The following is a 27,206-nucleotide window of genomic DNA, read 5'->3' as shown; positions in this document are numbered from 1 at the left end:
CCCTCCTCCTCCTCCTCTTCCTCCTCCCCCTCCTCCTCCTCTTCCTCCTCCTCTGCTGCTCCTCCTCCTCCTCCTCCTCCTCTTCCTCCTCCTCCTCTTCCTCCTCCTCCTCCTCTGCTGCTCCTCCTCCTCCTCCTTCACCTCCTCCTCCTCCTCCTCTTCCTCCTCCTCCTCCCCCCCCCTCTTCCTCCTCCTCCTCCTCCTCCTCATACATGTTAATGATGTGACGGCTGCTCGTGAGGCCTGGAGGAGACGTCGCCTCAGAACAGAGGCTGATTCACACCGGGACCAGGACCAGGACCGAGAAACACCGGCCTGCAGGACCAGGACTGCTAACACCGGTGTCCAGGGAACAGCTGGTTAGCGACACACCCGACACTAAAAACTCAGAGAGCTGGACCTTCAGAGTCTCTGCAGCTCAGACAGAAACAATGAGTGACATTCCATCCATCATCCATCCATCATCCATCCATCATCCATCCATCATCCATCCATTTTCTACCGCTGATCCAGGACCAGGTTCCAGGACCGGCGGTCTCAGCAGGGATCCCAGACTTCCCTCCCACCAACCCTCCACCCCCCCATGGAGGGTACAGAGCCGGTCCAGTGTTCCAGGACCAGGACCAGATTGTTCCTGAAGGGTTCTGGACGGCGCTCTGACTGGAGACTCAACGCCATGTGGGCGACAGTGAGACCTGGGGGGGGGGCGATCAGGACACACGGCCTCCCTGGTCCGGACCCGAACCGCGTTCTACTGTTGGACCTCTGTGCTTTCTGAGCACTGAGTCCCAGAGGAACCATGTCCTCCATGTCCTCCGTGTCCTTGGTGTCCTCCACCCCGATGGTGGAGCAGCAGCTCGGACCTGTGGTCTCCAGGTCTCCGGTGCTGCCGTGGTGGAAACCCCCGAACCTGGAGGTGGAGACCCCGGACCCTCCACCAGCACCCACCTTGCAGCCCAGCTTATCCACCAAGGCCACGATGGAGTTCTTGAAGAGCGTGGCGGCGGTCTGCGGCCGCTTGGTGACCTCGGTGATGCTCAGCTGGCCATCGGGCCACATCTGGGTCAGGACGGGGTCGGCGCTGCGGGAGGAAGAGCAGAGACGGGGCGGCGGTGAGGAGGAGGAGGAGGAGGAGGAGGAGGAGGAGGAGGAGGAGGAGGAAGAGTCTGAGCACCTGTTGAACATGAGACGCTTGAAGTCCTGGAAGAGTAAGTCCTTGTTTTTGTCCAAGAAGCCCTCCACAGAGTATCTGCGAGAGAGAGAGAGAGAGAGAGAGAGAGAGAGAGAGAGAGAGAGAGAGAGAGAGAGAGAGAGAAGTCAGCTGAGATGGTAAAACTGGCGTTTAGTCCTCCACGGAGTCCAGAGCTCGTCCTGGAACTAGAAGTCCTGGTACTACAACACTCCTGTCGTGACCCACAACTCTTTCCTCTGCCTCCCCGGAGCGTTTTCAGTTTCCAGATTTTTCCAGATTTCACAGAAAACCTGCTCAGTGGCAACAGACACGACCTGAAACTGGAACTGCTTGTCAGTGAAAGCCTGAACGGAATCGTAGTGAACGAGAACAAAACTTTTTCTCTTTCAAAAACACTGATTTGATTTTGAATTCTACTTTGATGAACCTTTTTTTTATTAAAGTGTGCAGAACGTAAATAATTGAGGGTTTTTTTTGGTGACACTGGTGTTGGAGTTAAATCTCAATAATAAACCATTTAATAAACTCCACAATGTCTAAAAATCCAAAGATTTCCACCAAACACACGGTGTTGTGGTATTAAAGGTTGTCACATTCCAGTTACAGCAGCTGTAAAAATAGCAATAAACTGCTAATATAATGACAATAATACAAAATAACAGACAGCTGAGCTCGTTTATGCTGCAGTTTCAGATTAAGACCCGTTTGTTTAACGTCTCTAATGCTATTTTTTACGTATTGGTTGTTGGTTGCCATGACAACGGTGCTCGACGTCGCCGTGAGGGCAACTTTTTGATCACTGTCTTTTTAAGTTTTAAATAAAAACGTGTGATACGGGACGTTTAACATGCTGCTCTCCTCACACACACACACACACACACACACACACACACACACACACACACACACACAGTCGGTATTTTTAGATCCTCCTCCTCTCAGTGTGTCACATGTCTCCTGCTCACATCTGGAATCAGACCAGCTGAACCCTGACAGATGTGTCCCATCGGCTCACCGACCGCCAAAAACCACCTGACCACAGTCTGGGGGGGGAGGGGGGGCGAGAGAGAGAGAGAGAGAGAGGGAGAGAGAGAGGGAGGGAGAGAGAGAGGGAGGGGGGACAGTGCAGTGGGGACTGACAAGGACAGAGGAGGACGGAGGCTGCAGAATTAGATGCATGTATATGAAGGTCAAGGTTGGTGAGGAAACAGAAACACACACACACACACACACACACACACACACACAGATATGCTGCAGCATGAGAAGTGGAGCGAAGTGAAGATGTGTTTTATGTCTTTAAAGTGCTGCATGTGCAGCAGGAAATACTGCAGGGAATTGAAGAACAGAGAGAGAGAGAGAGAGAGAGAGAGAGAGCGAGAGAGACACGGGGGGTGGGGTGGGGGGGTGGAGGAGGCGGGGGGTGATAGGACCGGAAAAAGGGGGATGGGAGGAGGTGTCTGATCACATGACCTCTCCCTCCTCAGACTGAATCTAAGTTGAGGTTCCTCAGGGTTCTGTCTCCAGCCCCTCCTCCAGGTCAGACTGACCTCCAGCCTCCTGCAGAACCTGATGTTCCACATCGATCTGAGGTTCTACTCGACCAAACGCACAACGAACACCGACTCTGTCGGCCAGCCTCGGCCGGTCAGGCCGCACCACTTCTGCTTCTTCTCCCATGAGAAGTCGATTCTCTCAGGACTCGGTCGGACGGCGTCCGCAGACCCTGACAGGCTCAGGGCGTCTGAAGTCGGCGTTTCGTGAGCTCATATTTTATATTTTCATTAAAGCACTTGAATCCATTCTGATCTGAATGACGCTGATCTCGTCAACTTTCCCAGGATTAGAATTCCAGCGCCCGTGAAGCCGGATCGGCGGAGGAAAGACGATTAGAGAGCGAGAACGTGCGAGCCACTCACGTGACGTCTCCGGCGTAGTGGCGGATCCGGAAGTGTTTCTGGAAGTCCATGGACTTGTCAGTGGGGCAGAGCTGGAGGGGAGAGACAGGAAGTGAATACAGAGCAGACTGAGGGCCCAAACATCGGCTCTCCTTCACTGACGGGGAAGTTTTAATAAAAGTTATCTGCTCGAGTTGGATGCAAATCTGTACAGATTGTGGAAGTTTGAACCTTTAAAACAGGTGAGTTTTATGTAAATGACCTTTAAATGTGTTCAAAATGAGGAAAAAAAAACCTATTTCAATGAGAGTCTAAAAAGCAGGGTGACAGAAGACCTGACGGAGCAAAAACTGGACGAACTCTGCCCTCTACTGATCAATACTCACTACTGCAACTGTGTGTCTTTACAGGAACTCCAATTAACAGAACATCTACATAACTGCCAGAATATATTCATCATTCAAATCTACATTTAAGTGAGTTAATCCTGTATTAAAGGCAGAAATCCAAACACTTCTCAGAACAGTTCTACTGGAAACACTGTACTCTGACTGTAATTTTGAGGTATTTAGTTGTTGCTGAAAATGAAAAGTAAAAGTTTCAAATAGCTAGCTTACAGAGCGAATGGCTAGCAGAGCATGTTTGGAGCTAATAATGCATGCTAATGCTAATCACAGTCACTGTGGATGTAGGGTAACGCTAATGCTACTAAACGTGGAACATCGGTCGTGACGGTTTGAAGCTGAGCCAGTCCTCAGTTGGGTCACGCGAGGAGGGTCGGGGGTCAGAGGTCACCTTGCGGGAGGCGTAGTGGGGATGCTGAGCCAGCTTGGTGTCCATGCTGTCCAGGCAGACGGTGTCGGTGACCTTCCCCACGGTGAGACACGCCTCGTCCAGGATGGAGATGATGCCCTTGTGCGGCTGCTCCACCAGGTCCACGATGATCTGGTTGTTGAAGTAATCGATCTGCGTGTGCAGAGCAGCGCTGTCAGGGCGTGTGGGTGTGTGTGCGAGTGTGTGTGTGCGAGAGAGTGTGTGTGTGTCTCACGTGCTGCCAGGTGATGCCCTCCTTGCGGTACTCTTCCTGCTCCTGCCGGAGGATCAGCTCGATGAAGAGCTGCTGAAGCTTCTCGTTGCAGTAGTTGATGCAGAACTGCTCGAAGCTGAGCGACACACAGACGAACACACACCTGAGCGCCGCCGTCTGCCGCCGGGAGGACGCACGAGGACGCGAGAGGACACGAACTAACCTGTTGTTGTCGAAGATCTCGAAGCCGTAGATGTCCAGCACGCCGATGACCGTGTTCTTGCCGTGCAGCGCCGGGTCGTAGTTCTTCACCTCGATGACGCTGTTGATCCGGTTGACGATCCAGCAGAAGAGTCTCTCATAGAGCGCCTGCCGATCGAACCAGAGTCCAACTGGGACATGAGACTAAAGGACAGCCGGTCTCCGCTGATGAGCTGAGCTGCAGGAGATGTTCCAGGTTTGCTCAGACTGTACGTAAACTGGGACACGGAGGAAACGGCACCTTGGCGAAGGCGTCCCGCCCGAAGCAGGCGTCCTGCTCCGTGTGTTCCTTATCGAAGACCTCTCCGCCGCCGGTGGCCACGGTGCGGTACAGCAGAGTCCTACACACACTTTCTGGATCGGTGTGTGTCAGCTCGGCGATGTGGTTCACCGCCTCCAGGTTCTGGATCTGAACGCTCTCGCCGTCACTCTCAAACTGCACGTTACCCTGGAAAGACAGAACCGCTGCCTGAAGACGCAGCCACGCTTTAACCAGAGGCCCCGCTGCTGGTAGGACAGGTTACCACGTTACCCGGGCCTCAGACTTAAGGGGGTCCGCTCTGGAACATTCCATTGACAACATGATGGACTCAGACCACGACCCCCTCAACGGGCCCCAGATCTGCCTGTTGCTGTGTGGAGCCTGCAAGGGGCTGCTGACATTTGGTCCATCATCTCCAGAGACCCTGATGAGCCCTGCTACCAGCTGTTACCTACCAGCTACCAGCTATTAGCTACCTGTTACTAACTACATGCTCCCTGCTACCAGCTATTATCTACCAGCCACCAGCTACCAGCTATTAGCTGCCTGCTACTAACTGCCTGCTACCAGCTATTATCTGCAAGCCACCTGCTAACAGCGATTAGCAACTTGCTACCAGCTTTTAGCCACCTGCTACCAGCTACTAGCTACCTGCTACTCACTGCCAGCTACCAGCTATTAGGAACCCTGCTACCAGCTACTAGCTACCTGCTACTAACTACTTGCCACCTGCTGCCAGCTATTAGCTACTTGCTACTGACTGCCTGCTACCAGATACTATTAGATACCTATTACTAACTACCTGCTATACTGTGCTGTTGCGAAACAAAGTTCAAAAACAAATAAGCAGATTGCTGGATTAATAGATTAATATACAGATGGATGGACGAATGAATGGATGGATGGATGGATGGATGGATGGACTGATGGCCGGATGGATGGATGGATGGATGGATGGATGGATGAATGATATCCCTGCTATAACTTACCAGAAGTAGGATGGCGGCCAGGATGTGGTAAATTGAAGTGATCTCGTCTTGAGAGAAGCCGATGACGCCCAGAGCGCTCATCACGGCTTTGTGACTGGGGCGATCGTTGGTGGCTGTCTGGAGAAAGACGAGCGAGCTCAAGTCAGCGGCGTTACAGGGAGCCCGTCACGCTCCGCGGAGCGTTAACCTGTTGAGGTGAACTCACCGCCGCCCCCGCCCCCTCTCTGGTGTACACATAAGCAGCAGGATCGTTCTGCAGGTGACACGACTCCAGCATGTGGTCCGAGCCTCCGCGGAGCAGCTGTCAACGCACCAGACAACACAGCCGGTCAGACCCTTCAGCTGGGCGTGGAGGCCGCCGCCGCCGCCACCGGGAATCAGGAGCTCACCTGGTAAAACGAGTGGAAGTTCCTCTCCCCGTCCTGCTGCTGGATCACCCTGGACTGGATCAGGAAAAACACACGGTGACGTTAAAGAGACGCCTGCGATGGTCAGCAGGGTCGGCAGGTTATCTCGGGTTCTTTTCTGGAAGGAAACCTGGGAGCTCGAACAAATGGTCAAAGGAAAGGCAATGTAAGTGCAGACGTGTTCAAAATGTTGTCTCTTTTTAAGCAGAAATCATGGTTATGCAGCATCAGGGAGCAAGGTTGGATGAGGCAGCAGTAATTCCAAAAAGCATGTCTCACTGTCCATCACCGTTAGTGCTGACATAAAACTGGCCTTATGATCAAAGCTCTGGTGTAAGTTTGATAAATAAGGAAGTTCCAAAGAGATAAAGTTTTGAAAAATTTTGAATGAAAAAGCGGAAATACTGAGAGAAAAAGAGCAAAACGTCATGTTGGGGTGATAAAAATAACTTCTTCTTTCACATCTGAAGGACAGATGGCGACTCATGGTTTGTCCAGAAGGTCTTTCCTGTCTGATACCATGCTGCTCTGGTCTTACAGAGACAATCTTCCGTCTCCAGTCAGGGTTTGAGCACATAAAGATGAACCAGGAGAGCGACCACAGCAGAAGCAGGGCGGCTCGGAGACAGCGTGGTTATTTCTGCCCCCTGAGGATAAATGGTCGCACCATCGTTCACACTGGATCCGAGTGCCAGACGGTTCCTCGGCAGAGCGGATAAATACAGCAGCGTGAAGGCGCCCCAGGTGAGCCCTCCATCAGCGGCGGCGGCGGCGGCACATCTATTCACGGATGCTCCATCGCACCGCTTTGTCGTCGCCTCATGAAACATTCATGTTCACCAGAGAAGATGTAATTAAAAAGTAAATGAGCAGAAGTTCTGCAGACTGAAGGCCCGCTGTCCTCCGCCCGCTCCGCCCCTCACCTTCTCCAGCAGGTAGTTGTTGATGTGTCCTCCGGTGGGGTCGCCGTTGAAGTTGAAGTTGATGTCCATGTACTTCCCGAAGCGGCTGGAGTTGTCGTTGCGGTTGGTCTTGGCGTTCCCGAAGGCCTCCAGCACGCAGTTGGACTTGAGCAGCACATTCTTCACGCTGATTTATGGCGTGGCGGAGACGGCGATGCAGACATGTGCGAAGCAGCCGCGAGGGAGGCCGAGTTAGAGGATGATTCATGGTCACATCAAACACCGGTGACGTGGTTATTTATTGAAGTGCCTCCATCAATCCCTTCGTTTAACTGTAATGCAGAGCGTCTGGTTCTCACCTCTCCACCTCCGCCCTCTGGCTCTCGTTTGTGACGGCCGCGATGTACTGCATGATGTATTTACTGGCTTCTGTCTTCCCTGCTCCGCTTTCACCTGAAAGACAGAAAAATGGATGAATGGATGGATGGGCGGAGGGAGGGAGAGAGGGAGGGATGGAGGGATGGGTGGATGGATGGTTGAATGGATGAGGGAGGGAGGAATGGATGGATGGATGGAAGGATGGATGGAGGGAGGGATGGGTGGTTGTAAGAGAGATGGATGGTTGTGAGCTAAATGGATGGATGTTGGATGGATGGATGTTGACTGACTGATGGATGGTTGGATGGATGGATGATGGATAAATGTTGGATGATGGATGGAGAGATGATGGATAAATGTTGGATGATGATAGATGATGGATAAATGTTGGTTGGATGGATGGATGGATGGTTGATGAATGGCTGGATGTTGGACGGATGGATGATTGATGAATGGCTGGATTTTGGATGGATGGTTGATGAATGGCTGTATATTGGATGGATGGATGGATGGATATTGGATGACTGGATGCTGGTTGGATGGTTAATGAATGGCTCTATGTTGTCTGGATGTTGGATGGATGGATGGTTGATGGAAGAATGTATGTTGGATGGATGCTGGATGAATAGATGTTGAATGGCTGGATGTTGTCTGGGTGTTGTATGTTGGATGGATGGGTGGCTGGATGCTGGATGGATGTTGGATGGCTGGATGTTGGATGGATGCTGGATGGCTGGATGTTGATTGGATGCTGGAAGGCTGGATGTTGATTGGATGCTGGATGGATGGATGTTGATTGGATGCTGGATGGATGGATGTTGATTGGATGCTGGATGGATGGATGTTGAATGGCTTCATGTTGTCTAGATTTTGGATGTTGGACGGATTAATGGAAGAATGGATGTTGGATGGCTGGATTTTGGATGGATGGATGGCTGGATGTTGTCTGGATGTGGGATGGATGTTGATTGGATGCTGGATGGCTGGATGTTGATTGGATGCTGGATGGCTGGATGTTGATTGGATGCTGGAAGGCTGGATGTTGATTGGAAGCTGGATGGATGGATGTTGATTGGATGCTGGATGGATGGATGTTGAATGGCTGCATGTTGTCTAGATTTTGGATGTTGGACGGATTAATGGAAGAATGGATGTTGGATGGCTGGATTTTGGATGGATGGATGGCTGGATGTTGTCTGGATGTGGGATGGATTTTGGTTGGATGGCTGGATGTTGGATGCTGGCTGGATGCTGGCTGGATGTTTGCGGTGCGTCCTCTGGGACCTGAGATGACGATGCAGGTGTCTTTGGCCCGTCTCTTCATGGCCTTGTAGGCGGCGTCGGCCACGGCGTAGAGGTGGGGCGGGTTCTCGTACAGCTCGCGGCCGCGGTACGCCTCGATGGTCTCTTTGCCGTAAATGTCCATCTCCCGGTAGGGGTTGACGGAGACCACCACCTCCCCGATGTAGGTGTAGATCCGGCCCTTCTCGAACCTGACGAGACCAGCAGCCAGTGTCACACATCTGGAGCTAAAACCTTTCAGAAGACGGCCTGTGTCACGCCAAGCTAGCAGGAAGTGACACAACCGTGAACACACACTGAGAACAGGAAACGGTTCAAAGGGCGGCACAGCCTTGTGTAACCTGCTGCGGGTGTGTGGAGCTGGGAGGGGTGAAGATCAAATGTCACATGGGTTCTTCAAACTGAAAGGCTCAAATTTTATCTGATTTCTGCTACATTTTCTTTGCTGCATTAGCTAAAGCTTTGAATTAATGAGACAAGCAACACACAGACACACACACACATATGTGTGTATATATTTAGACACACACAGAATTAGATCTGCTAAAACAGCAGCTCACCACTTTCACTTTTACGAACCGCTAAAGCCTCACCCACAGCATTTCTGTTGATGGCCAGCGTCGTTTAGGTTCTGCTGTAAATGCTTGTGCTCCGGGAAACGGGAGCGGTCAGAGTTCAGTCACTGATCTGCCATCGGTGGCTTATTGTCTTCTGCCGCCAGGTTTGAGAGAAAGTAGACAAGACAAGAGTCACTTGTCAATCTGTCCTTTACAACCAGACCAGCAAAGACCACAGTGGACAGCCATAGATCAGACCAGCAGAAACCAGCATCGGATCATGGTGGACCAGCATGAAAACTAGCAGATACTAACATAGACCATCAAAGTCAAAACCCTCCGCTGGCCCAGCATCAGAGCAGACTAATCCAGTGTAGACCAGCATAAATGTAAGACAAGTAAGGCTGAGTATAGACCACCATAAAAGACGAGCACAAACCAGCAGCATCAGACCAGGATACACCAGCTCTAGCCAGTTCAGAACACTCAACTCACCTCAACTTTATTTATATAGCACTTTAAAACAACTACTGCTGGCATAAAGCGCCGTACAAAGTCATGAATATAAGTGAAATAATAAAATGCAGTAAGAAAAAAGCTAACAAAAACAAAAACAAAACAACAAAAAGAGATATTAGAAAAAAACATGAAAAAAAACCAAGGGTAGAGTCTCAGGCTGAGTTAAAAGCCAGGGAATAAAAATGTGTTTGAAGATCTTTCTTTAAAATGGACGGTGAGGTGGGTGGGGCTCATTCCACAGCTGGGGGGCCACAACAGAGAAAGCTCTGTCCCCTCTGAGCTTACGCTGGGACCTTGGCACCAGACTGAGTAAGTATAGACCAACATAGACCAGCTTATTACCGATAACTACAGATGAGCACAGACCACCATAAAAATCTGCATCGATGCGGACTGACCGGCATCCCAGCTGTATAGAGAAGCCTAAACCAGTGTAGACCAGTGTGGACGAACACAGACCAGCAGGAGGGGAACACAGACAACTACAGACGAGCATAGACCACCATCAGGACTACCGTATACCAGCAGAATGCTCATGACTAGACCAGCGTCAAACCAGTGTAGAACCAACTTCAACCAGGCCAAACCAGTTTAGGCCATCCTAAACCAGCACAACCCAGCTTAGACCAGCACTGACCAACACATCAGTATCAATGAAGGTCAGCTGGACTGAGTCGTCTCACATGGGGAAGAATCAGTACACGAGGTAAAAAAACCCGCCGTGGACTGAAAAGACGTTCTTCCAGATGATAACAGGATGAAAGAGGCAGAGTGTGTTTACTTCTCCACTCATTATCCTGCAGAGGAATTAGCATAAACCAGCAATTAGGCACCAAAGAGCAGGACGAATCTGCACGGCTCAGCATAAAAACCAGCTCAGGCCCTCAAGGAGACGACTTCTTTCAGCACGGCTGTGATAAATGAAATAAGTATATTTCTCTCTCGTTTCCAGAATTGAGACGTCTCTGTCCTTCAGTTTCACCGCTGGTTCTGAACCCAGAGAGCAGATCTAGCTGAGCCTCTACAGGACTCGGTTCCCGTTCGGCATCTGGTGGCATCACAGCTGTAAACATCTGGCAGATAAGAGGAAAAGGAGAACAAAGGTCTGGAGGACTCGACGTTTTGAACACAGGCTTCCAGCAGACCAGTCCGATCAGGCGGATGTAGGAAAGGTTCATCCAGAGCCGCCTGCTGCACCGGCTGGTCTGGATCCGGAGTTCTGCTGCCCCCGCTCGTCTTTCAGGATGTGGAACAGCCGGTGGAGAAACGCTTCGTGATTTCTCAGTTTGCACTGAGGAAGTGAGAAAAGCCTGAACTCGGAGGAAAGTGTGTTTACCACAAACGGAGGAACGGTCCCAGAACTGCTCTGGTGACTGACATGTTCCGAGGAGGTGTTCGTCCTGAACCGCGTGTCCCGAAGTGATGCGAGAGGCGAAGATCAAGCCTGGAGTCTGAGTGGCGGCGCCGAAGGTGACTCATGAGCCGTCATGCTAAAACCCTACGCCCCACCAAACGCCCCGGTCGGAACCGTTCACAGTGTGTCGACCCTCCAGGACGACGGAGGACCAGAACGCCGAGGACCCGGCTGGAGAAACCAGCGCTTCATTCAGTCAACCACCCCTCCACCCCTCCACCCGAGGCCTCACCTCAGCTTCAGGTTCTCCACGAACTGCTCCATCGTCACCTCGTCCAGCAGCACGAAGTCGGACTTGCCGAACTCCAGGCCCTCCAGCTCCGCCATGCCGTCCGCTGCGCTCTACTGTCGACCCGGCGACGCGAAAACCCGACGGAGGGGAACAGAGAGCAGCTCCAGGAAGGAGAGGAACGAGAAGTACGGCTGACTGCAGGCAGATGTGTGTGTGTGTGTGTGTGTGTGTGTAGGCGTGGCGCGAAATGCAGGCCTGTGGTGGAGTTGTGGTCTGCAGGCTGCGGCACGTCATCTGTCACTCAGGCAGGTCTGTATAAATAGCAGGAGGCTATCTTTACAGGCCGGCGGCACTTCTGCATCCTGCTCTGACTGTGTCTTCCTGCCACAGCCGATCGTGACGGCGCCAAAACACTCAGGCTCCGTTCGCGCCGCAGCGTTCCCAGGGAGAACTCGCCGGTTCTGCGTTTTCGTTCCAGAGGAGTTCTGCGTTTACACGGCAACACTGTGAAAGCTCTGTCCATTTCCATGGCAACGGCAGAAACCCTGTGAATGATGTGGTTAGCATGTTGAGCGGTTTCCAAAAAGTTGTGTTTTCAGTTTCCCCGAGCATCGTTGTCATGGAAACAGACAACCAAAACAGGACAAGCGTTCAGGGTGAGGCTTGAATGTGTTGCCATGCAAATATCATCACCTGGCGTCACACGGACAGTTTCTACCAAGACTGATGGAAGCTGCAGAGACAGTCTGACCAGAGAAACCCTTCAGAGCGTCTGGACCGAGCTGATGTGAAGAACGGGCCTCTGTAGAAAGCCGTTTAAAAAGGTTCTCCAGCAGAATTGGAAATGTTGAATGAAAGCGTTGGGAGACACACGGCCTGTGATATTAGCTGAGACACTCTGTCGGGACTTGTGAGTCAGATGTAAATCACATCTCAGTTTAAGGCTAATTAATGCAGAAAATGAGGAAATGCCGAAAGGGTTGGCGAACTCATTCCTGCCTCGGTGTTTGGAACCAGACCAGAACGGTTGATCTCGCTAATTCAGGGCTAGAAAACTGTCTTCATCTCCTGGGAAGGATCGAGACGTTTCCTCTCTTGACTGGAAGCTCAACTTGTCAACTTGGCGCCCAGAACATGATGACATTTAGGGTTCTCTGATGAGAGGACGTAATATTACTGGGTGATTAAGTCTCCATAAACCTCAAATGTATTTATTTCTTTGTAAAATTTTAATGGATCTTTTCCTTCTCAGTAAATTTTGAATGCATCTGTTATTTCTTTAAAAAGCTTCATTGTGTTTCTTTGTAAGTGTTGAATACATCTGTTTTCCTTCTGCTTTCGAAATTCTTCCCTTATGATGAAGCAAACAGATTCGAGTGCTGAAGGAGACAAAACTGTCGCCATGTGTGGAATACATGTGAGACGTCCAGTCCGTCTCGGAAACCCCAGAAGGAACAGATTTTCCTTCACACACAGTGGCGGCTGCTGGTCTTCCAAAGAGGGGAAGCTCATTTTCAGCATACATTGTAATATGTGTAATCTGTTTTTTGTATGTAAATTCTATTAGCTTTCATGCCTTTTGTATGCCCTGTCAAAGTTAGACAGATCCTCAAAGCCCACTTGTGACCAGACAACACCTCCCTGAGATGGTTTCATCCAGAGGCGTGGCCAGCAGTACATTTTATTGGTGACAGCGCTTCCAGTCAGCAGCTCACCTGGTCAGACCAGGACAGCTGAAAGGACCTGTTACTTTTCCCCACCTTTCGGCACCAGCTCAGTCTTAGGAGTTGATCTGTTATGCAGTTTAACACCAATTTTCTCTTCGTAAGGAAGACTATCAAATGGCTTCACCAAAATCCGGTCCACAACATTCACATTGTCTGCCGTTGTGTGCAGCTAGCGAGCAGCTGGAGCTGCTGGAGGCTGGAGCGCTGTGTGAGAGAAGGGGAGAAGCTCCACAGCTGCTAGTCGAGGACAGAAACCACAGAGTGACCGAAACGAGTCTCCAAACACAACGCTAGTCGTTTTCACAAACACAAAGTCTCCAGGGATCAGCAAAGCCTCCGAATCAACTCAGAACAACAGAATGAAAAACTTCAGAAGCACTTTGGTGCATTTTTTTTACTTCAAGATTGCTGATTTGCTCATTTTGCTGTCAATCAAGCTTCACACAGATCATCCAATCACCATGCAGAAGCTCAGCGTCCAGGCCAGCCCACTGCCCCATAGACCCCCAGAGACGCTGAGCGTCCGTGGGCGGGACCAGCCCAGTATTTTATCCAATGAGCGTCCAGTTTCACTGCAGCAGAACAACCCACTCTGGCTTCCGCATAGACGCTCAGCGTCCGGCCGTTTAAAGCGCCGTGCCGCTGCGAGGAGGAGTGAGAAAAAAGCCGAGTCAATTACTTGAGATAAGTAGCTGATTCTAAACAAAAGATGAACGTGTTGTAGCGCATATTTAGTCAATGAAATGTTCACACAACAGTAAATATTGGACCACTTATTTTTTGACATTTTAGGGGAAGTTGAGCTTCCCTTGCAGTCTTAGAGCAATCGCCACTGTTCACACAGTAGAAGTTACTGCTTTCTGAAAGCAGCTCCCGGGCTCCGCTTCGCCCCGTTTGAAGTGAAAACCGACGGGTTCTGTGATTTCACTTCAGGAAAGTTTCACGTTTCCACGGAAACGGTCTGAAACGCTCGTGATGATGCCATTAAACGTCGTGATGTCTTCTCACTGGCAGGGAAACGCTGTCGTCATGACGACCAGAGTCCGGCGTGACCAGCTCCCTCCAGGAGGGGGTGTATTGAGACGATCATGACGTTAAGATGTCTTTCTGGAGCAGGAATTGATGAATCAGGATCACGACTGTCTCAATCACTGGACCTATTGATGAGCAAATTCTACTCAACTATATACAAAAATCGGATCTTTTTAACTCAGGGAATTCAGTCTACTGATGCTTTATGACAGGGGTGTTCAACCTGCGGCTCTAGAGCCACATGTGGCGCTTCGGTCCCTCTGTAGCGGCTCCATGAAGCCTTCACAACATGAAACATGAATAAACATTTAACTTATTTTTTATATTGTTATACGAGTCGTCACTCTTAGTCCAAAAAGGATCCAAAAAAGGTTCAAGTAAAATTAGGAAAATAGCAAAAAACACAAGAGATGGCGGAAAAAAAAATGATAGAACTGCTTAAAAAACCTGAAATGTCTCCAATTTCGAACAAGAAAATGAAACATGGCAGGAAAAAAGCATAGAAATCTGTTTTTAAAGGTAAAATGGCTAAAACAGCTAAAATTTCAAAACTGCCAAAAAAAAAAAAAAGCTTAAAAACTGGAACTAATCTGTTGAAATCAGGTATAAAAATAGGTTCAATTTCATAAAATGTTCACTATTGTAAACTGTGGTTAAAATTTCATGAATGCATCACAAGATCTAGTTTTTGTTTGTGCATCAAAACCAAGAATGAAACTTCCTGAGCTGCACTGGCCTTGTTCTGTTAAACGCTCTTTATGGCTCCAGAACTACTTGATTTGACGGAAAGTCACTGAAATGGCTGCTCTGGTCATGAAGTTTGCAGAACGCTGCTTTATTAGATCATTGGCTGTAGTTATTACATTTTGAAAGGATTTCATTGAAATGTTACTCCTTTAATAATTGATTACATTGTTGGTTAAATGTTATCAGAATAACGGTCCAAATATACTCACAATTAACCAATGAAGTCATTGCACTGTTGCACTGAGTATTTTTCTAATTACAAATCTGTTTATTTTTATATGGATAAATATTAAAGGAAATATAGAAGAAGAAATATAAGTGAAGAAGCTATATAGAGCAATATCAATCAAGAATAAAGTTCAGAGGTTAAAAGCATTTCATCAAGATCTGACCAGGTGTGTGTGTGTGTGTGTGTGTGTGTGTGTGTGTGTGTGTGTGTGTGTGAGACCACAGCTACCTGTTGGATCCTCATCCATCACCCTGCTTCCCCAGCAGCTGACGTCATCGCCGGCTCTGCTTTTTTTCACTTCCTGCTCAGAACTTCCCGTTTCCGTGGTGCGTTCAGGTGCCTCGGGAGCAAACGAGCGATCCAACGGTAAATCCAGTTTCAATCAAATCACACAGTTTACAGATCAGTCAGAAAAATTGTATTCACGTTTCAAAATAAAACCAAATCATCCAGTTTGCGCGACTCGGGTTGCAGTGCAGGTTTAAGAACACTTCCACATCTTCCCATTAACCTTCACACAGACCCCCAAAAGGCAAAACTCAAAAGAACAGGAGAAGAGTCAGTGCTGCCTGAACTACTTTAAATAACGAGGCCTATTCCCCGTTTACACCTTGTTTTTCAAAACTTTCACAGTTACATCGCAATGTTCTGAACACTTGCTGTTTCGCCAGGTTGTCCTTCGTCAGGCAGCCATTTTTATTCTCCGTTACACAACAGGTCACACCGTGTTGGTGTTTAAAGAAACAGAAACGAGGAGAACTCCTGTCCAGTCCGTCCACGAGGAAGATTTTCACATTTCAGGAGCTCAGTTTGGCGTCACTCCACCATCGGGTCGCTCACTTCTGTGGCACATTTGATTCGTCATAAAAACATTAAAAAGTGATCATTAGTGCATCAAACTAGAAAAAAGTTCCGTGTTTTCTGATAAATCATTGAGTTCTACTGACGTCTGCAGAAGAACGCAGACTGGTAAACATATACATTAATGTGCACAATAAAGCTTCATTTAAAAAAAAAAAATCACATTTTATCAAACACACACACACACTCACACACATTTCCTGGCAGTTTCACGTGGTTTTAACCAAAGTCATAGAGGCTTTTTATGGCGGAGAAGGTGCAAAATGCATCAGTAGAGTTTCTAAGACTTCATGAAGAAGCTGCTGTGAAAACCAGCCGAGGTTAAAGTCAAACATTGACATTAAAAAAAGAATTTACATTCACACACGTTCAAATTATGACCACTTTATCCACAAATGAACGCGTGAATCAGATATTAAAACTCATTTCAGGGGATTTTTGTGCTCAGAAACCAGAATCTATTCGAGTGCTGCTCCGAGGCTTCATGACATCCACCGTCAGCAACGCTGCTCCGGGGAGACGAGACGGCGACATTCTCTCGGTCATTCTTTAATATTAATGAGGACTGACGCAAGACGGACCGGAGACATCAACAGGAGGAGAGACATGGTTGGTACAAGATCAGAAACTTCACCGGTTAGCTCCATGTCGCTAAGGAACGTCACTCCTCAGGGGGTCCGATCCATGCTACATGCTACATGCTACACGCTCTGTGTCCGAGGATCGGATCGCCGGGCATCCTGCCGTCGGCTGCCATCCAATCCACCCTGCATTGGCTACAGCGACTCCTCCACATCGAGAGGAGCCAGCTGAGGTGGCTCTTTAGGACGCCTCCCTGGGGAGGTGTTCCAGGCATGTCCCACTGGGAGGAGACCCCGGGGAAGACCTAGGACACACTGGAGAGACTATGTCTCTCGGCTTGCCTGGGAACGCCAGCCTCCCGGAAGAGCTGGAGGAAGAGTATGGGGACAGGAAGTCTGGGGACAGGAAGTCTGGGCATGTCTGCTTAGACTGCTGCCCCCGCAACCCGGTCCCGGATAAGCCGTGGAAGATGGATGGATGGATGGATGCTACATCCTATCGAGCTTCAGTTCTCTCACACCAGCGATGCTACATGCTAACGAGCTTCAGTTCTCTCACACCAGCCATGCTGCATGCTACATGCTAATGAGTTTCAGTGCTCTCACACCAGCAATGCTACATGCCAATGATTTTCAGGGCTCACACGTCAGCAGTCCACACAGCGCAACATGTAGCAAGACGCTACGCTAAACGCTGTGTACCGAGGGTCAGTCATATCCTGGAGCCTTCAAGGCTGTTGGAGGTGACGTAGCGTTGAGATGGGCTGTTGGAGGTGGATGGTAAGGTCAATAGGGGCAGTTGAAGGTGGCATAGCATCAACACAGGCTGTTGGAATTTACGTAGCGTTGATAGGGGCAGCTGGAGGTGACGTAGCATCGATAGGGGCAGCTGGAGGTGACGTAGCATCGATGGGGCAGTTGTAATTTACGTAGCATCGATGGGGCAGTTGGAGGTGGCGTAGCATTGATAGGGGCAGTTGAAGGGAGGCATAGCATCGATGGGGCAGTTGGAATTTACGTAGCATCGATGGGGCAGTTGGAGGTGGCGTAGCGTCGATGGGGCAGTTGGAGGTGGCGTAGCATTGGTGGGGCAGTTGGAGGTGGCGTAGCATTGGTGGGGCAGTTGGAGGTGGCGTAGCATCGATGGGGCAGTTGGAATTTACGTAGCATCGATGGGGCAGTTGGAATTTACGTAGCATCGATGGGGCAGTTGGAGGTGGCGTAGCGTTGATAGGGGCAGTTGGAGATGGCGTAGCGTCGATAGGGGCAGTTGGAGGTGGCGTAGCGTCGATAGGGGCAGTTGGAGGGGGATGGCAGTAACACAAAGCCTCGGCACATCGAGTGACGTATGAATTCCTCTTCAAGGCCTGTACTGAAGGCAGGCGTCGTGTCGAGTAGCTGAAGGTCAGAGCCTGACCGGGAGGCATCGCCGCCTCCATAACTCTTCTTCCTTCAGCAGAAAAGAGGAAGAGCAGTTTCACTTCTTGTGTTTCTTGTTTTTGTGTTTTTTAAAAGGATTCCTGAACAGCTGAGCGAAGAAGGAGGAGCTGTTCGGCTGCCGGGACTCTTCCCTCGTCGGCTGGACTCCGTTCGGCTTCTCGGGCTTCCGACGGACCTCAGAGCGGCTTCGCTTCCTGAGGGACAACCGCCGCCAAAACCCTGAGCGTCTGCGGTCTGGCTCGGCCCCGTGTTCCCAGGCGTCCGGGGAGTCCCAGGCATCCCGGGGAGCCGGGGGGTCCTGGTTCCCGGGTGGGGAGTATCCTGTAGCTCCTCTGGGAGGCGGAGACTCGTCGGCGGCACGTCGTCCCCTGTCTTTGCGGGTTTCGGGTGTTGAGCTGCTGCGGAAACGGGAGGCGGCGCCTCGCACGAAACTCCGCCCCCTGCGTCCTGCCGAGCGCATCAGCTGCTGCTGGAGGTCGAAGCTCTCTCTGGGCGGTCCGATGAGGTGGAGTCCGTCCCTCGTCTCACAGACCAGCACCGAGTTGAAACCGTTGTCGTCTTTTCTGATCTTCTCCAGAAGAGCGTCTCCGTTCCGGTCCATGTCCTGTCGGGGAACTTCCTGCGTGCGCAGAGACTTTCCCAGATGACCTAAGAGATCCTGCAGGTTCTGAGCCGCGGCCTTCGGGTGTTTTCCTCTGACGGTGATGGTGGAACTGTCGCCACTCTCCACCTCCGTCATGAAGGCGGCGTGGTGGGTCAGGATGTCGTCCATCTCTTTTTTCCTGAACCGGTTGGCGTACTTGAACACGTCGGAGTCGATGATGAAGGTCTCTGGCCCGGGCCTGGGGGGCGACCTCTGCTGGGAGTGGTGGAAGGAGTCAGGCCTCTCTGCGGACCGCGACTTGTTCCTGGTGGCGCTGCCGTAGTAGCTGGACACGGTCCCAGGTGGACCATTCTGTCCTCCGTGGTCCTGGACTAGCTGCTCTAACTGGGCCTTCACATCTTTTAGCTGTGGAAAAGCACCTTCAACCCGGACCCAACCTGGACCCTGATCCTTCACCCGGAACCCGTGAGAATGGAGAATGCCCAACGCCTGGTGCTTGTCTCTGAACCCATTCAGGTGCACCTTCGCCTCCACTGGGAAGTCCATCTGAGACAAAGACACAAAGACACAAGAGACAAAGGTTTCCTTCTTGTGGAGCAGAGTGCATGACAGAAAACTGTCTCACAAAACCAAACTATAATTAGGAAAAATCCATTTAAAAGATGTAAAATGCAGTGAAATGTTCAAAAACCTTCCCCAACACCTTCTCTAAATCCACCAAAAAAAACATGTGGACTGGTTGGGCAGGCAAATTCCTACGAGCCCTATGGAGGGTCTAGAGCTGGTCCAGGTTTCGAAGACTGGGACGAAAACCGCTTTGTTCCTCCTGGTTCCGAGGTTTGACCACCGGTGGAAACCTCCCCTCCAGTACCCCGGACCAGACTTTCCCAGGGAGGCTGTGTTCCAGAGTCCAGCCCCCCTCTGGAGGGGGTGGGTTCCAGAGTCCAGGCTGTGTGTGGAGGACTGTCTCTGGTACCTCCGCCTCCCTCACCAGTTTCTGCTTCACGTTCACGACATTTGTGTGTTTAGATTTTTTATTTTGATGAAGATTGTTATTAATATTTATGAATGAGCTGTGCGGACCGGCTCTGCCAGGTTCTCTGCCTCCTCTTCAGCCTGAGCCTCAGCCTGGAGAAGGTCCTCGTCCTGTGGAAGACCTCCTGGCTGGTCCCGGTTCCCAAAACAGCACCAAGGAACCGGCCCAGCGGGCGCTCACCCACCCGGAGACCACCGGCAGCGCTGTGAGGGTCGTGTTCATCAACACCGTCAGGCCGACGCTGCTGCGGGGGACGCTGGAGGACGCGGGACTGGACGGACACGGACTGTGGAGGACGTGGCTGAGAGGAGGATGTTGTCCAAGCTCACATCCATGATGGACAACAAGTCTCACCCGAAGCACAGGACTAGAGGAGCTCAGTCGCCTGAGACACCCTCAGAGCAGGACAGAGCAGGTCCTGTCCTTCACTGACCCCTGCTGGTGAAACCTGGCCACTGCAACATGCTTGATGTGTGTTACAGTTTAGTTGCTAAAACACTAAACCCCATTCATTCTCTGAACCAAACTCTCAGTGGCCTAAACTCATTTTTTTGACTCAAACACTCTTTTGGCAAAAACTTAAACACTGTTCAGGTCCTACGCTCAATTTGCAAAACCCATCTGCTCTTTTTTTGGAAAACCTTTGACGCATTCTCAGTCACGAAACACATTTCACAACATTTTTTGCAAAATTGTAATCACTGGCAGCAAAATGTGAACACAACTCCAACACAGCTGTCATCTTTTACACACAACAACTCAAAATTGAACACACACATTTCTAATGATGAGATCAAACCAAGTGGGAAGGATAAAAGCCAGTTCAGAGTGCACAGGTAGAACATGAGCTTCCATGGACGATGGACGGAAACATGCAGAGAGGCAGAGGAGTTGGCATGAGAGGCGGTGGACGAGGAGGAAGAGGAGGAGGAAGGGGGAGACCTAGAGCAGTCGTCACGGATAAATTCATTACGATGCTGTTTTTACTGGCTGGATGTGTTTGTATGGTGGATGAAGTCCTCCGGCCAGACCCGCACAACTGAATCTCCAGGACCGTGACTATGCAGTAGTGTGCTTTTGTTTTGTTTGTTTTGTATGTATTTTTCGTAATGACAGTGAATTTAGATATCACTTTGACTTCGATGCTTTTATTTTATTATTTTTATTTTTTTTGGCTAAAAGCATTTACAGTAAATTAAACATTATCTGCGCACTGCATGGACTGCTTGCGGTGTCCTCAGTTATTTCGTGCATGATCTGAGGTGAGCATGTTTTTACTTGCTGTGTATAAGATCTGAATGAATAGTTTGGTTTTGAACACAGGAGAAGTTGGTTTTGAGGTGACGGTTTGATTTTGACAGAAACGTCAGAGGTTTTGTGAATGTATTTTGGATTTGTGTTTAAGGTTTTAAGAAAATGGATGGAGGTTTCAGGAAATATGTTTCAGCAATTGTGAAAATTTGTAAATCAAGTATGAGACACACACACCATTGATAGTATCTTAATATCACTATTTCATTTCTTTCACCTCTGTTTTAAACACCATAATCTGGTTTTATCATTACAGATTAGAATTTACATACATTTAAAATTCCAAAGTATCAATAAATAATAATTACAAGCAACGATAATGAAATTAAAGAAGTTTATGAGATGGTGTGAAAAGTTTTTTTGTTTTTGTCTCATTATTCTATAAAAGTTTTCTGGAGAAAAACTCAAGTAGAACTCACCCTGGGTGTGTTTGATTCGCTTCACGGTGAGTCCCGGCGGCTCCCGTCACAAACACACCTGGACGCAGATCAAACCACTGCGGGTGCGTTTGATTCAGTTCACGGCGCGTCCCGGCGGCTCCTGTCACAAAAACACCTGCTCGGCACGCGGAATCCAGACGAAAACTAAAAAGCAAAACACTAAAATTAACAACTTTTGAGATTTAAAGATTTAAATGTCGCTCGCGGGACGGCGAATTACGAAAAACGTCAAATATTTTTACTCAAAGAGAAACGAAAGTCACTTATTATTGTCCACCTGAAACTCCCCCAAATGAAGCCAAACTCCTCCTGGAGGTTACAGACACAGAACGCAGAGTTCGGCCGTGACCTCTGACCTCTCGGGGTCTCGTGAAGGAATGTTTCTTACCGTCAGGACGCCTCTCGTTACTTCGTTACTCTCAAACTCCTCCCGGTGAAACCGAAAGTAAACCACTTCCGGTGTTCTTTCACGCCTTTCAATCTTTAAATTAATAAATATATTCTGATTTGAAGATTTAAATGTAGTTTCACACATTAAACACAAACTATTACTGCAACATCTTCAAATTATTTCTATTTATAAAAGTTTTGTCACACAAAGTCTTTCTGGATAAATTACTAAAATTCAGATATAAAGGCTTTTTTTTCAAGAATAAACGAAATAAAACAAAAACTCAATTTCACTTCATTTACTATTGAACTGACAGACGGTTGACACTTTTTTGCCTATTTTATTTTCATTTAAAGGAACCTTTATTGAAATTTTAGTGACAAAAAACCATTAAAATATAAATATTAGCATGATAGAAATATGCAGCTAATTAAATAAACAAATTAAAAGAATATATATTGAAATGAAATAATGATAAAACAAAGGAGAGGTAGAAGTAAAAGTGATTGAAAAGGAGAGAGAGAGATGTTGTGTTTTTATGTCAGAGTGAATATTAAACTGATCAAATGCAGCTGAGTGAAACATTAAAGGGATAAAAGCAGATAAACTGGAACAAACACCAGAACACAGAATAAGCAGACAGGCATGTGTCAGGAGACCGCCATGGGGTCCTAAAGGTCATCCTGGCAGGAGGGGGTCAAAGGTTGAAAGGCTCCGCCCACTCCGGTGAGAATGTGGAAGATCTTCAGGTGTTTTTCACCCGCAGACATCTCTTCGCTTCATTTCTTCATTGTTAAAATGTTTATTCAGAAATCTGGAGCCTTGATGATCTAAAGTTTCAGTTTGTTCTTTTTATAGTTTGATTCTCTTTAGCTTGAGAAGCTTTTGTTCCATTGTTTTTAAGTTTGTTTTTTTTTTTTTTTGGTCAAATAAAACTGAATTTGTAATCTCTCCTGTAATTTGACTTTTGAATTTATTTCCATCTCTTCTGTTTTAATAAAAACTCATGAAGAAGTCCAGAACATTTCCCTGGACTTCACCTGAACAACATCCAGTCTCCACTTTCAGCTTTTCTCTGATTTTATTTCCACTTTTTCAAAAACAACAATCCAAACAGATCAGACTTTAACGATCTTTTATTCAACGATTCCGCTCTTCTGGCGTCTCCGGTCGGTCCTGCAACAAGGCGACAAAAAGGTTTAGGAAATCAGATTTTAAGAGAGAAAATGTGATTTTAGATGTGTCAGAGGAGAACCTATAACTCTGCCATGTGGAGCCACAGCAGAGCCTCAAACCGCCTCTGTTCTCTCTAGCAGAGCCGCAGGACAGCAGAGCCACGGCAGGCCCGGCCTCGCTGAGCGGTCTGCAGGACCCTGGACCCGGTCCAGAACCACCTGGACCCGGTCCAGAACCCTCACCGTTCTCACGCTGATCCTCACATCGGACTCCAGGAAGCTGAGGCAGATCACTTCCTGCGGCGCGGCGTCAAGAGTCCAGCTGGACCAGAACCTGAACCCGGAACATAAAGACTCATGAATCACCTCAGAACCAGAACCAACACCTCTGTGTACCCGTGCTTCCAGAACCCGTTTATATCCAGTTCAAACCGGTTGGACCGTCGATCAAAACCTCTGAGCTGAAGAATCTGTTTCACTTTTTCCATTTAAAGTCTTGAAAGTGAATAAAGTCCTTCGTCATTGTCAGGGTTCATGTAGCTTCCAGCATGAAAAAAAACTCAAACTCGCTTCAATACAGCGATCACTGAACATCGACTCTCAGCTGCAGCGTATTGACCAAACCTTCATATTGATTCATCCAGATCCTAGAAAATCACAGCAGCTAAAAGAAGCAAACATAAAAACCAGCACTTCATTTGATTCAGAACCAGGAAATGTTTCTAAATGAGTTCATTCCAATGGAAGGTTCCTAATTTCCTCCTGCTCCACACAGGCCGTATGGTTTCATCCCGCTCCCACACAGGGGCACTGCAGTCTTTCAACGCATTTAAAAAGATGAACTGGTTCTGAGCAACACGTTAAAAGTTCTCCATTTGTAATCCTGCAGTTTTTTTTTTTAATCAGTGTTTGAAGTCGGTACTATTTACTTTCCTGGCGTAGTGATACTGTTGTCGTGCTGCGGTTTGAGTCATGTGGAGCCTGCTGGTCCAATCGGAGGGCACAAAATATTCAAGATGGCTGCGGCCCGGCTGCGATCCTCCAGCAGCTCAGAGGATGAAAACAACGAAAACCTTTAAGAAGTCATCAGAAATATGCTTTACACTCCTGATATGAGAAAAAAGAACAAATACTGAATTTTTCGGCAACACGATGGGAAACATTCAGAAACTGCGTCAAAGGATGGCTTTGTTTGAGTCTGTCTTTATCCTCTGGAGAGATAAGAACCTCTGTTTTCTGTGAGGCTGAATTGTGCATTTTATTCATCTGAAAATATTAATTTGTGTGTGTTTATGCCTGAAGAAGACCGACCCCGGTCGAAACGTCGCACATAAAAACACGCATTTAAGGATTATTTCATTGTTTCTCATTTAGCACTTTCTTTTTTTCTTTCTTTTCCCAGCCTCGTTTATTTTTTATTTCTGCCAGTTCGGCGTCGGTGATGTGGAGGAAAGTGAGGGGTGGGCTGTGGCTCGCCGCAACGGCGCCGCGGCCGTGTACGCTTCCAAGACGCTCGGCAGGAGCGCAGCTTCCCGGAGCGCCGGGGGGGCGGAGAGCTTCATCCCAGGAAAGTCGGGCCGGGGGGTGATCATGACAGAGTTTGTGTTCTGCACCTTCTCAGGCTGGGACTCTCCTAGTGCTCGTCATGACAAGTGAAGAAACAAAAGAGCTTTCCTGTAGCTTGTGAGAAAGCAGAACAGCTCACTGCATTTTCAGATGTGGGTAGAAGTTTTCACCTGGACCGGTACGTCTTTGAAGTACTTTGCAGTAGTGCGCCACCTGTACGGCCAGTCCTCTGCTGAAGATGTGAAGGATGCAGGATGCAGAGCGTTCTGTATCAGAAGTATCACTGCCTCCAGCAGCGATGCTCTGCAGTGACACCAGCTCTGCAGAAGGTCAAACTAAACTACCGAGCAGCAGCAATGAGACGTTGTCTGACAGGCGGGCCACACGGTGGTGCGGTGGCTAGCGCTTGTGCCTCACAGCAAGAAGGTCCCCGGTTCCAATACCGGCCGGGGCTCAGGCCTGTCTGTGTGGAGTTTGCATGTTCTCCCCGTGTGTGTGTGTGTGTGTGTGTGTGTTCTCTCCAGGTACTCCGGATTCCTCCCACGGTCCAAAAACATGCATGTCAGGTGAATTGGTCACCCTGAATTGCCCCTAGGTGTGAATGTGTGAGTGGTTGTATGTCTGTGTATATATGTCAGCGCTGCGCCACACTGGCGACCTGTCCAGGGTGACCCCGCCTTCGCGGCTCCAGCCACCCCATAAGGGAAGAAGCGGTAGATAATGAATGTCTGAGAGGCGTTATGTGTCCCCCTCACCCCCTGGTAGAGGACGGGGGCGTTAACCTGGATGACTGAAAATCCTGCTCCTCAAAGTGTGAATGTGCTTTTGTGTTGCTAAAATGGATGTTGATAAATAAAACAAGTGAATAGAAGTTCGCTGACAAAAAAACTGCAGCATGTATTGCAGAGAACTTTTAACCTGAAGTCTAAACAAAAATGCATCTAAAAAGCAGTGCCCAGACATGGGAGCGAAAATCATTTTCTAGCCACTTTTTCATGGCCTTATGGCCTAACATTCTGAATGTGATCGAGGTCAAACGTCTGAATATTAAATATTCTGTAAATGTGATTAAAAGCATCAGGATCAGCAGAGTTTTATTAGATAAAGTGGAAGAAGTTAAAGTTATGGTTCTTATGGTTCTTATCTGATAAAAGGTTTTTTTTTTAAATCAGGATTTCTCTCTAACACACTCCAGTAATCAGGATTAAAAACTTTCCCAGTCCAGAACCCGGTCCAGACCCGGGTCTTGTGTCAGAGGAGAACCTATAACTCTGCCATGTGGAGCCACAGCAGAGCCTCAAACCGCCTCTGTTCTCTCTAGCAGAGCCACAGGAGAGCAGAGCCACGGCAGGCCCGGCCTCGCTGAGCGGTCTGCAGGACCCTGGAGCCGGACCGGATCCACCTGGACCCGGTCCAGGACCACCTGCACCAGGACCAGATCCCTCACCGTGACTCTCAGGCTGGAGGCTCCGTGTGCTGATCTTCACGTTCGACTCCAGGAAGCTGAAAATGAAACGAAATGAGAAACGGATTAATTCCTGAAATTCGATGGAGCAGAACCGGAACATTAATCTGAGATTTCTGGAAAACCTCAGCGCCGAGTTTTCACATTCTCACAAAGTCACGTTAAAAACAAAACAAACAAGAAAGTCACCATATTTGTAAGTTCTACTCATTCTGACAGGGACAGATTGATAAGAGAGCATCAATAACCTGTAAGCTTCAGTTATTCATCGCTGTGGTGCAGAACAGAAATGAGGAAAATGTAAAATTTGCTCAAAAAAGACAATCTCAACAAAAACACATTTTTGGACATTTTTAGAACTTTTGTAATAAGTTTCTTAGAAAAATCTGTTGTCTGTGAAGTTTTTCTCATTTCTTTGACCGTTGTGTGGGCCAAAATGAAGCTTGCTGCGGCCGGTTTTGGCCCACGGGCCTTATGTTTGATTTCAGGGTCTAAGATGTGATTTCTTAAACGCTGCAACTTGGAAGAAACACGTGTTGGCGCCTCAAGGCAGACTCAGATGAAGTCAGTATCTTAATATTAAAGCCAACACACGCTTCCCCGTTCAGATGTTTGGTCCTTCGCGCAGAAAAACATTTTAATCCGGTAAACACGGGAGGAGACCTGTCGGACCCACGCCATGTCTCGGGCTTTTTCACTACTTTATCAGCGCGCCTCACATCGACACCGCAACAAAACCCACATTCAAAGCTAATACAAGATGTTGAAAACACCTCGCGGTGGATTAAAGCTTGAATAGTTGGATGATTAATCAGGATGGTGCAGGATTAAATCCACTCACCTCCTCCTTCCTCCTCTGACTCTGCACAGAGAGGGGCCGGGCTGCGTCCTCCGTGACGTCATTACGTCCGGCCACGGGGTTTCCGGCATGAGACGTCCAGCAGGGGGCAGTGACGCACCAAAGATGGCGGCTGGGTTTCTTCACCGGCTTCTTTATAATGTGAAAAAAAAAACACTTTAATCGATTCTAATTTGTCTGTAAGCACAGGTCGCGGCATCAGACACTGAATTTGAATTCAAGAAACTATTTTGATAAAACTATTGGAAACTAATTTTTCTTTTCTTAAAAAAAAAAGAAAATAAATCCATAACAAGGAGGTAAAAACCAATGAAGATCAATAAAAGCTGTAAAGCTTTATTTTTTTTCCACAATAAACTCAGATTAATAGCAAAATGGGGGTCAAATGCGACCCACCCTTTC

The 27,206-nt window shown here is 48.6% G+C and overlaps 2 protein-coding genes and 1 long non-coding RNA gene across 3 annotated transcripts; all 3 read right to left on the bottom strand.

Annotated features, from left to right (window-relative positions):
* Window positions 1-594: 594 nt before the first annotated feature.
* LOC115384841 (unconventional myosin-Id-like) lies at window positions 595-11,546 on the bottom strand (the record flags this gene model as incomplete). The annotated part of the gene is made up of 14 exons (XM_030087029.1): window positions 11,341-11,546; window positions 8,601-8,809; window positions 7,298-7,391; window positions 6,960-7,125; window positions 6,019-6,072; window positions 5,835-5,930; window positions 5,630-5,746; window positions 4,620-4,826; window positions 4,341-4,486; window positions 4,139-4,253; window positions 3,886-4,056; window positions 3,112-3,182; window positions 1,175-1,249; window positions 595-1,081 (listed from the first exon to the last, which is right to left on the bottom strand). Coding segments are annotated over exons 1-14 (2,103 nt in total), but the record flags the coding sequence as incomplete, so codon positions are not given.
* Window positions 11,547-16,871: 5,325 nt separating this feature from the next.
* Window positions 16,872-21,773, bottom strand: LOC115384843 (uncharacterized). Its single transcript, XM_030087030.1, has 2 exons — window positions 21,737-21,773; window positions 16,872-19,107 (listed from the first exon to the last, which is right to left on the bottom strand). The coding sequence occupies exon 2, from the start codon at window positions 19,105-19,107 to the stop codon at window positions 17,995-17,997; it is 1,113 nt and encodes a 370-aa protein (XP_029942890.1). The 5' UTR covers window positions 21,737-21,773; the 3' UTR covers window positions 16,872-17,994.
* An 829-nt stretch (window positions 21,774-22,602) lies between these two features.
* On the bottom strand, window positions 22,603-26,832 carry LOC115384842 (uncharacterized). Its single transcript, XR_003930958.1, has 4 exons — window positions 26,787-26,832; window positions 25,928-25,983; window positions 23,158-23,248; window positions 22,603-22,915 (listed from the first exon to the last, which is right to left on the bottom strand). It is a non-coding gene; the product is annotated as an uncharacterized LOC115384842 (long non-coding RNA).
* Window positions 26,833-27,206: the final 374 nt, after the last annotated feature.

This window comes from Salarias fasciatus, unplaced genomic scaffold, assembly GCF_902148845.1.
Source record: "Salarias fasciatus unplaced genomic scaffold, fSalaFa1.1, whole genome shotgun sequence".
Classification (NCBI taxonomy): Eukaryota; Metazoa; Chordata; class Actinopteri; order Blenniiformes; family Blenniidae; genus Salarias; species Salarias fasciatus.
This window is presented reverse-complemented; position numbering and strand designations above follow the sequence as displayed.

What these genes read in the sequence shown, in the direction of transcription:
- LOC115384843 (XM_030087030.1), bottom strand. Translation starts at nt 19,107, where the DNA reads ATGGACTTCCCAGTGGAGGCGAAGGTGCACCTGAATGGGTTCAGAGAC.